Genomic DNA, 10,241 nt, shown 5'->3' on the forward strand with positions numbered 1-10,241 from the left:
AGAAGGAGGATGGATGGATGGATGTCCAGACCTTCGCTGATGGTGCGATGAGGGTTTTCTCCTCAGCGGAACCCCGTGTCTTTGCAATCACCATGGCAACGTATGAAGGGCACCGAGGAGGAGGGAAAGGGTGTAGTTTGTTAGACACAGGGTGGTGTGTGGAGGGAGCGAGGGCTTCAGAGGGAGGAAGAGAGCGACGAGTGAAAGTGGGATTTAAAGAAAAGTGCAGAGAAGAAGGGAGAAGATCCGTTTTACTTTCTTCCAGCGTTCGCCTGTCGCCGTCCAACATGTGTTTTAGTTTGGTGACGCTGTTCCTCTGTCTTTCTCAAACAGAGCCGACTAAAGTTTGGCTTCATCAGCAAACAGGTGAGCTGTGTGTTTCTCCCTCGTCATCATTTTGTTATTCTTCCTGCTGCTCTTTCTGCAGGTGCATGCGGTCTTTAGGTTTTTATCTTGGCCTATTGGAGCATTTTGGAGCCTAAGCAAGTCAGTTTTGCATGCAAACTTTTTGATTAGCTCTTTGCATCCACCTTACACAGTCAAAGCGATAGCTGATACTTCCAACGGGAAGACTGTGAGCTACTGTTGTTTTTCCAGCTGCAAACCACAGAACGTCTGCAGGAATCTTTATGGAGCAGCAAATGTGCCCGTTTCATTTTTTACACACGGGTGAATGACCCAGTTTACATTAAAGTGCACAATAAAAATACCCTTTGCCACAAGCATGCGACTGAGTCCAAACAACAAGCCGCAAACAGCCTCTGTCAGGTTTAAAATTAGACTTGGAAGTGGTTCTGCTCCTGCCTCCCTGTCGGACCCTGCAGAGACGTCCAGAAGACTCACAGAGAGGAGATGATAATAGACAAGAATGAAATGCAGCGCTGCCTCCGTCCTGTTAGCAGATTATTGGTTGACATTTATGATGAACTAGATGCAAGAAGAGTGGAAGGGTTACTTAATTAAAACAATATGAAAAAGGTTCAATTGCATCACAAATAGACTAGCAACATATTAAATTGGCTCAGTTGTGACTGACCGTTCCTTCCCTTCATTTCTTCTTCATCTGTCTTGACACCTAACATTATACATTCTTATCTTTTTTAAAAATGTCTTTTGTTTTCGGTGACTCATCTACAACATCTAACCCAGAGTGGAACGACCCAGAGGTGAAAATGAATGATGTCCACAGCTATGACCTCAGCGCTTGGCCTCTTGTGTCTTGTCCTGTTGAGGAGTTCGCTTAATGGTCTCAAACTGATCCAAAACTCTGAATCTGTGTATCAACTGCAATAATAAGGAAGAAGGATTGTCCCGTCAGATCGAATCACAGATAAGATGTTTGAACGTGTGGATCCCAGATTCACTGTATTTTTACAAAATTCCTCTTGAGAGCAAAATATTCTTGTTTTTATAAAACAAAATAACTTGACGAGAACGAGAAGTTCACCGCCAACAAGCGATCAGCTTAATCTTTGAATTCTAGTATAAATTGGACCAGCATTTGCATGGGAATTTGCTTGGGCTCTGGCTCCTTTGCGCACTTCTCTTATCACACAATGAAAAGCAGAAATAATGCGCAACCTCCCTTCCATGCACGGATTTGGTTTCACCGCAACAAAAGAGTGAAGCAATCAGAGTCCTCATATTGTTCATAACAAGACCTTCCTGGACTTGGAAAGTCACTCGTCTTTACAGTTGTGTTGCAAAACATACGTGTTCTGGACAGTCAGTGATGAATTACTTGTTACATTTTCATAAAAACCACAGTTATTGCAAGTGATGGTTAGAGGTTAGTGATTCATTTTTCTCAGATGTGTTGAAGTCACACATAAAAAGTCAGACAAAGGACACTTAATCATCTGCATTTCAACCCCGTCCTTGAGTCCCTAAGCCCTTGAACTGATGTGTTGTGGGCGATGTTGGGGATTTCTGGCCCGCGCCTCCGGCCTGGGCTCAGGAAGGGTGTGTCTGCTCAAGCCTCGCTGGGCTGACCGCTCACAGAAAAGGCAGCTAACTGTCGTGGTTTGGTAGCTCCTAAAAGACCGAGCAGAGGTCCAAGACGTCTGCCCTCTGACTGTAAAGTCAGCCCTGCTTTACCCTACTGGGACTTTTACTGACATTTGCCATCATCCCATGTGCTTAAAACGTTTGGCAATTATTGAATTAGGTCCTAAACTCAATCACAAATCTAATTAAATCACAGTGCCTCACATGCTTCATAAATAAATTATGTCGCAGAGATTTTGAATCAAAACCTTCTGACAATCAGATCACTTTACGTTGTTCCACTTAAAGTCATTGAGCCCAAACTTTAGGATTACGTTCTACTAAAAATGTGAATATAGAAAAGATGTGTTTTCCACATAATGGCAGTTTTGATGTATTCTCATGATGACATTAGTTATTGATATCTGTAAAATTAGGTAATGTTTCAGATTTTGCCAAGAAAAAAACATTATATCCTTTTGTTAATAGTCAAAAGACATGGTTAGTTAGCTAAATCATTTTCTCGTTTCCCTTAATGCACCATTTAATGCTGTCTGTAGTGGCAGAGGTCATCTGCAGTCCAGTGATTGTAATTCATATGGGATGAGTGGCTGGGACGGTATGACCTCACTGTTTTGATTATCGGTCTGCGATTTTAATACCGGCTGGAGGAGTGATGACTTAAATAGATAGAAGTCACAGCTTCACATTCAGCGTCTGCGCTCTTCCCCATTTCTACAGACACCAGTCGGTCCGCTGCACTGCTGACTTTCAAGGCTCATGTCTTAGCTCATGGATGCCACAACAGGGCGGATCCGGCACGCAATAATCACACATCGAATGCATCCACGCACCAGTTAATTGGATTAAAGGGTGGAGAGCAACACTCACGAACAAATACAAAGAAGCTCCAAATGTGATGAAGACGGCTGAGATGTCACTTGAGAAACCCAGACTGTGGCTGTGGAAGACGTCAGAGTTATAATTGTGTGAATGCAGAGTAATGTGTAAAGCAGCCCTCACCAGCCAGTGACCCACAGACTGAACTCTTTGGGCTTTGGCACAGGTCTCACCTCGAGAACCAACCGTCCTCTTTTCCCTCCCACTCTTTGAGCAAAAACTGCAGGAATAAAAAGCAACCTGAACCAAGTTAGAGGCTCAGGGACAAATTCACTCAGTCAGACTTAATACTCTAGAGTGTGCGTTCTTGTTGATTATGCAGTTTTGTTAGGAGTGCTGATCTAAATAGACTCGATGAAACAGTGCTCGGTTTAACAACGAACATCTGCAAAACTGCAGGGGAAAAAAACCCTCAAACTTTAATAGTTCATTTTATTCTCAAAAAAACTGAATCCAAGTAACTTTTGTGAACCACTTGAAGTAAAATATCAGCTCCGGCCTCTTCTGTGCATCATTTAATAGATTAATAAGCTAATTGCGGCTAACTCAGTCTAGCATGTTTCTGTCCCAAGGCATCTTGGGATGCGAGGATGGCGTCACAAGCAGGAAAGAGTGGAACTTTACTTCGCGTCCATCAACTCAAAGTGTCCCGTTTTATTCACACCAAACGCTCCCGAGGCTTCCGCTTTTAAGGGTTAAACAAGGTGTATGATACTAAATTAAATCCGAAGCCCATATGCGTGGGTTAGCTAGCGTATTCAAGCTAGCGTTAGCATGACCGGAGACCACGACGGACACGCTGCACACGAAATGGCAGACTTGAAGTCGATGGTTAAAAGGTGTTTGAGCTTGGGTTTCCTAACCGAACCACAGGTTCGTTCGGTAGAGCGGCCCCGCTCAGCCTTAATCTGCTCAGTTGTGGAGTCCTGGCAGGAGAACACCGGAGCAGCAGAGACCAACTCTTCGCGGCAGCCGAGCTGACCACGGCAGGTGAATCACGGTGTTTCTGACGGGAAACTGAACATGACGGAGTGATTCTCTTCGCTTTTTTGATTCATCGACAGCCCCCACGCGACTTAACAACCTCCTGTAGATTGCTGAAAGCCAGAGGTGAAAAACAGCAACCACCAAGTACAGAAGGCAACCCCGACTTAGGGTTAGATAAAACACCCCGCGAAGAAATGCAGCCGTTCAGGGGTTTATATAGTCTTCGGTGACGTCACTTCCGTGCCCCGTAATGGTTCTAAAGAGGGAACCGTCTAAAGCAACCGTAATGTTTTTAAAAGAAAGACAGGAAATTAACATTAACTACAGCTTGCATGACACGCGGGATTTATGTTTATATTGGTTATATGCAATAAAATATCTTTCAAAAAAATCAAATTACTCTTGAAACTGTAGGTTTTACTTTTTTTGAATATGTAGCCAGGAAGTCTAATCATTGATGAATTCAGATTATTAAAAAAAAAGCCTACTTACCCTGGTTTGCTTACGAAACGTGGTCAGCATTGTTTGTGGGACTTGACATTTCCTAAACACTGTCAGTAAATGGTGTTTGTCATCAGTCAACAATGGCATTAACTGAAATTGCCAGGACAGACTTTCAAACGCCAGTTGTACTTTCTTGTTACAAATCACTGAACCAAAAGTGTAAACAGGATTCTGAATGACATTCTCATCAGAAATGTTTTCAGCAACGGTGATACTGCTGCCAAAATACGAGAGAATGCTAAACTGTGATTTAGATTCCTTTTATATGAATGATTGTATGGACATAAGTGGAATCACAGCCTGATGTTTTAGTGTTTATGTTAACCTAAAATGTTTCCCATGTTTTTACAGATGATCAGTACACTGTACAGCAGATTGAGGAGTCAACTGGAGGTGACAGTCATCTTCACAGAGCCCAGAGGTCATCCTCGGGTCATGTTATAAGCCGGGCGGTCCTGGGTGGAGAACTAACCATTGACATCCTGCCAGACAACATGACACGCATAGTGGTGAGTCCTCCACCACAGTGTTTCTCCTGAAGGTAATATTTTGTGGCTTGTGTTATGTTTTTGGCTTTTAACATGCTCTATTTATTTAAGCTGGAGTTAAACACTGCCCTCTTTTGGAAAATACATTTTTTCCACTTACTTGGAGAGGCAGACGACAACAATGATTGAACCATGTTCGTTGTTGATTATATCACATGCACTTATCCTCCATGTTTTTCTGTCTGGAAGGAGGATTCTGGCAAGTATTACACATGGCGTAGCTTTGGCCCTGAGGACCAACGCACACAAGAATTATGGGTAGACATGAGTGACGTCCGACACGGCCAAGTGAGAGTCCATGGCATCCTGTCAAACTCATACAAACAGGCTGTGGTGAGTTTCACACATACAACTGCACCCACAACACCTTTAAAAAACCCAAGCAGAAAAATCCCAAAATACTCAACAGGTCAGTCTCTGTGTTTAATTCTTCTGCCCATGTGGATTTAAAGGAGAGAAATAATTCTAGACCTTTAACAAGAAATCCTTATCATGATGGTTTTTGTATTTGTCTGTACATGAAGCCACTTCCCCAGTTTTGGGAAGTACATGCTACTTTGAATTGCAGATAAAATAATCCATATGACCTAGTTTAAGTTGTGTTTCTCAACGTCATTGTAATTTAAATCCTATTTTAATCATTAACACATCAAGTCACCACTGACACACATTAGCTTTTAGTCAGTGCCTTAGCAGTAGGAATGTAAACACAGAGCGTAGATTTGTAGTTGAATGGGACAAGATGTGTATTGTGTCTGCTCTCATGGCAGCATGGGTGTGAATTTAGTTAAAATTAGTCTTATCATTTCCTTGACCTTGGTGAGATTTTGTAGTGTGTAATGTGCAACTCCGCGGCAACCACGAGTGAAATACTCGTTCTACATTTGTCACAGGAGGAAAGCCTGAAAATGAGAGTGGAGCACAGTGTAATGTAGGTCGGCATACTGTACAAATGTGTGCAGTCTGGTCGTATTATTTTTTTTAGTTATCTACTGTGGATATAGGCCAGGCCTGTGCTACTGTCCCCTTGGTCAGATAACAAAGCACTGAAGTGTAAGGCTGTGATATCAAAGTACACAGTACTGTAGAGGAGTACTGGATCGGTGAAAGGGAGCAGTAGCTTTATTACAAACCAGGACATAATTGAATCTGAATCTTTTATAGTTGTTTCTTCAATCACATGATAATTTGCCAGGGTACCAATAACCAAAACAATGGGGTCCATGTGGGCTCAATTGCAGAGAATGCTTGATCCCTTGCTGTGAATGCAAAGCAAATGACCATCAATGTGAGTGAGACTGAAACTCCAAGTGTCCTCTTATACTTAAGTACAGACCAAACTGATTTTTCCAAATGTAGAATCAATGAGGCACAATGAAACTTACAGTTACAGCATTTGAAAGTCTCTCTAGAAAGTTTCTGCATCTGTGGTGAAACTGACTGTTGAAGTTAAGCAGCACAGCAACTGAACAAACAACTCCCAGTTCTGCATTTGTCAAAGACAAAGGGCTGAATGTTTGCCCAAACATTTTTTGTGAGAACAAACTGAAATTGACCCTGAAGCATACGATTGCTCTGCTAGGGGAGCTGACGGACTGAGAACAATGGGGACAGGCCAAGTTCAACAGAGCTGGCACCTATAAAGTTCATTCAACTAATGTTAATATTAACATAATCTATCATGATAATTATTGAGACAGCCGTTATTACCCTGTTGGCAAAATAGTTGTTTCCGTAAGCAGGTTACCCCTAACCCTAACAACCAAACTGTAGACCTGGGGTTAATAGACACTGTTAAGTCAGCTGAACCACTACAGGACTTCTCTAATAGGAAATTTTCCATTAATTCAGGTTACACAGTTGGAGAAACAGCCACAGTTCCACAACAGATTAGATGGACAAGGCCCAGAAGAACAATGTGCACGCATTGTGAAGTCAAAACAAACAATCAGTCTTACTTAGCATATTTTGATCGATTCAAAGCTGCACCAGACGTTAATCATCTTCAAAGGTTACAATCATATTGTTTTCAAGACTGATATCACATATTTTGAAAATATCTCTTCTGGAAAGGTCACACCCACTAAACTCAATGATCCTTTCCTGCACACCCAAGTTGTGTCTGTGTATATTGTAAAACACTTTTATCATCCCATGAAACAGTGATGTAGGAGTAATGAATGAGTAGCCCGTTGATTAGTATTCCATGGTTATGAAGTGATATGGCTTCAAGCTGGGGGTATAGCTCAGTGGTAGAGCATTTGACTGCAGATCAAGAGGTCCCCGGTTCAAATCTGGGTGCCCCCTTCTTTATACTCTATTTTCAATGCATTATGTATCTTAAAAATCATGCAGTCAGACTGACAGGAATTACAACTGAAAATCTTGAATAAATGAATTACAAATGTTATGTACATACAACAATCTTTAATTTGAAAATGCACATTTTCCTCCACCTTCTTTTATTCTACATTAAGTGACATTAATGATGGTGAGAAATTAGAAGACATAACCCTCAATTGTTTTTTCCCTCTGTTTGTTTCCAAAACTCCTTTTGCAGAATGTTGCACTGTCGTTTGACTTCCCTTTTTACGGACACTACCTGAAGCAGATCAGCATAGCAACAGGAGGTACTGTTTGATAACAGGTTTAGCTGACCTTCCCTGCAGGAGTTCAATGGAGAAGGGGCACATGTTCTCCTCAAGTCTTACATATTTTTCCATCTTGCCATTTTCAGGGTTTATCTTCACAGGAGACAGCACCCACCGTATGCTCACCGCTACACAGTACATCGCCCCACTCATGGCTAATTTTGATCCAAGCTACTCCAGAGAGTCCACTGTGCAATACCTGGATAATGGTAAAATACCACCTGAGATGTAAAAAGACATCATTGTTTCTCACTTTGTTTAAATTCTATGTATTTTTCTTCCTGTGGAACCTGTGCTGACTTCAGGCGAATTGTTCGTGGTCCAGTGGGAGCGAGTCAGACTCTTTGGCAAAGAGTCAGCAGGAGCCTTCACCTTTCAGGCTGCGCTTTACAAAACTGGAACAATCACGTTCAGCTACAGAGATGTACGATGCCCCCATTTTCAGAACTGTTCATTCAGTTGCTTGTCTACTTGCTATATACAGCTGTGACTCTTTGTTTTATACAGGTGCCGCTGTCATTAGATGTCATCAGTTCAGCTCAACATCCAGTGAAGGCAGGCTTGTCTGATGCCTTCATTGTCACGGCACCCTCCTCTAAATCACCAGGTCAGACACTATGCATGTACATTACCACTGTACTACTGCTTTTGACTGTCATCTAACATCCCATAACACTTAGATGTCTCTGTTACAGACGCTCAACGGCGTACAATTTACGAGTATGATCGGGTTGAGATAAACACTTCGAAGATTATCAACTACTCTGCTGTTGAGTTCACTCCACTACCTAGTAAGTCATCGATGTATCACACTATAAAAAATTAGTGTCAGTGCAATAACAATTTTGCATCATTATGTCAAACTCTGTCTGTTCAGCCTGCCTGAAACATGACAGCTGTGAACTGTGTCTCTCATCCAACCAAACCTCTGGCTGTAGCTGGTGTAATGTGCTCCAGAGGTCAGTGAGGGATTTCTCTGGCTCTAATGCTAATAGCGCAGAGGTTTGACCCTTAATGATGTTTTTTTCATGTGTTTTAGGTGTTCGGATGGAATGGATAGACACAGACAGGAATGGCTAGACTATGGCTGCTCAGAGCAGGTATGACTTGATGATAATCTGAAGGGTTTTCCATTTTCAAGATTATTGTACGGTATGTTATATATGAGCAGGACAAAGATGCAACCTGTGAAGACTACTCAAAGGACGAAAGCTTCACTGGTTCCTATGTTCCACCAGAAAGGAAGGATGTGACATCTTTGATTCCTCAACAAAAAAGCTGCAAAAGTGACGGTAATGCTGGGTCAATTCAAAAGCATAATGTATTTCACTTCTGATGAGTTTGATGCTCAAAAGGTTTGATAAGTAGAATAGCCCCGGCCTTCCTCCATAAAACCATACCTAAGGTTTATCTTTAACCTTATATCTTTGTTTTCATTCCAGATGAGAATTCAGCTTCTTCAACCAGAAGTGAAGGGTTGGGCAACGTAGGAGTGATAGCTGGTATAGCAGCTGCTCTTGTGCTTCTCTTGGCTCTGGTATTTGTAGTCCTATACATCAACTACCATCCCACTGCTGCATCATCACTTTACCTCATTCAGGTGAGCAGTAAATGCACCATATACACTTTAGGTTTATTACCAAAGGGCCACATTGTGAAGTCAGACGTTGACCCCACCCCGAAGGTTGAGTGAAGTTAAGCATGTTTTTATTTGCTATCTCTTTTAATTTTCAGCGACGCAAGAACTACTGGCCTTCCTTCAAATTCCAGAAGCAACAACCTGGCTACACAGAAGTGGAAGGTGATGGACATGAGAAGAACAGCATTGTTGAAGCTGGGCCATATTGAAACCATGAATCATGAGCTGATTACTACAAACACTGACAAGCATACAGTTGTCCAGACATTTAGACTCCAAAGCCAGTTCAGCTTTCACTGCTAATTATTTTTAAGCCATTTGTGACACTGATTACAGCCAATGGTTATAGGACTGTGTTTGAAATATTTATCTTTATGGTAATACATTTTAATGAGAGTGTTAACTTGACTATATTTTGCGAACAAATGCATGCCACCAGCTTAATAATGTTAGACAAATACAATACATGCTGTTCTACATCAACAATAAAGATATGGGTGCACCTCTGTTTTACTTCCTGCTCCTTTTTGATTAAGTTTTATGTTCCGCCTTGCAAAAATAAACACTACAGTAAATTATCATTATCCCTGGTCGTTTGTTAAGAAAAGACTGTTGCGTTTAATGCACAAAACGTGGTGCACGTCCACAAAATATTGCAGCCACAAGAGAAAAGAAGTTGCAATTGGATCTACAGTGCGGGTCTTTGCCAGCAGGCGTCACCCTAATCACATGTATCGCATGCGCAGTGAGCAGGATGTGAAGTGAACGTGGCAGATGTGTAAAAATGTTATTTGAGACCATTGGATTGGTAAATCCCCAGGAACAAACAAAATGATCGCATGGCCTTGCTATGCGTGAGTTGCTACGCGCACACGGACGAGGGTGGATATAGTGCACATGTACAAGGGTTCGGGTGGGCTTCGAGACGGTTACACAGACCTCGGGGCGTGTTGCTTCAATGCCATGAACTATTCACTAGAGTCACAGTTACCGTGTATGTGATTATTGTAAAGCATTTCTAGTTCC

At 42.0% G+C, this 10,241-nt stretch overlaps 1 protein-coding gene and 1 non-coding gene across 2 annotated transcripts; both read left to right on the forward strand.

The window, feature by feature from the left end:
* The first annotated feature begins 17 nt into the window (after positions 1-17).
* Positions 18-9,796, forward strand: LOC114859913 (plexin domain-containing protein 1-like). Its single transcript, XM_029157999.2, has 13 exons — positions 18-366; positions 4,729-4,886; positions 5,115-5,258; positions 7,486-7,555; positions 7,663-7,785; positions 7,882-8,000; positions 8,084-8,183; positions 8,272-8,367; positions 8,454-8,535; positions 8,616-8,676; positions 8,748-8,868; positions 9,019-9,176; positions 9,311-9,796. Exons 1-13 carry the CDS (start codon positions 18-20, stop codon positions 9,422-9,424), a joined length of 1,695 nt encoding a protein of 564 aa, XP_029013832.1. The 3' UTR covers positions 9,425-9,796.
* On the forward strand, positions 7,161-7,232 carry trnac-gca (transfer RNA cysteine (anticodon GCA)). The gene has a single exon. It is a non-coding gene; the product is annotated as a tRNA-Cys (tRNA).
* Positions 9,797-10,241: the final 445 nt, after the last annotated feature.

This window comes from Betta splendens, chromosome 8 (genome assembly GCF_900634795.4).
Source record: "Betta splendens chromosome 8, fBetSpl5.4, whole genome shotgun sequence".
Lineage (NCBI taxonomy): Eukaryota > Metazoa > Chordata > Actinopteri > Anabantiformes > Osphronemidae > Betta > Betta splendens.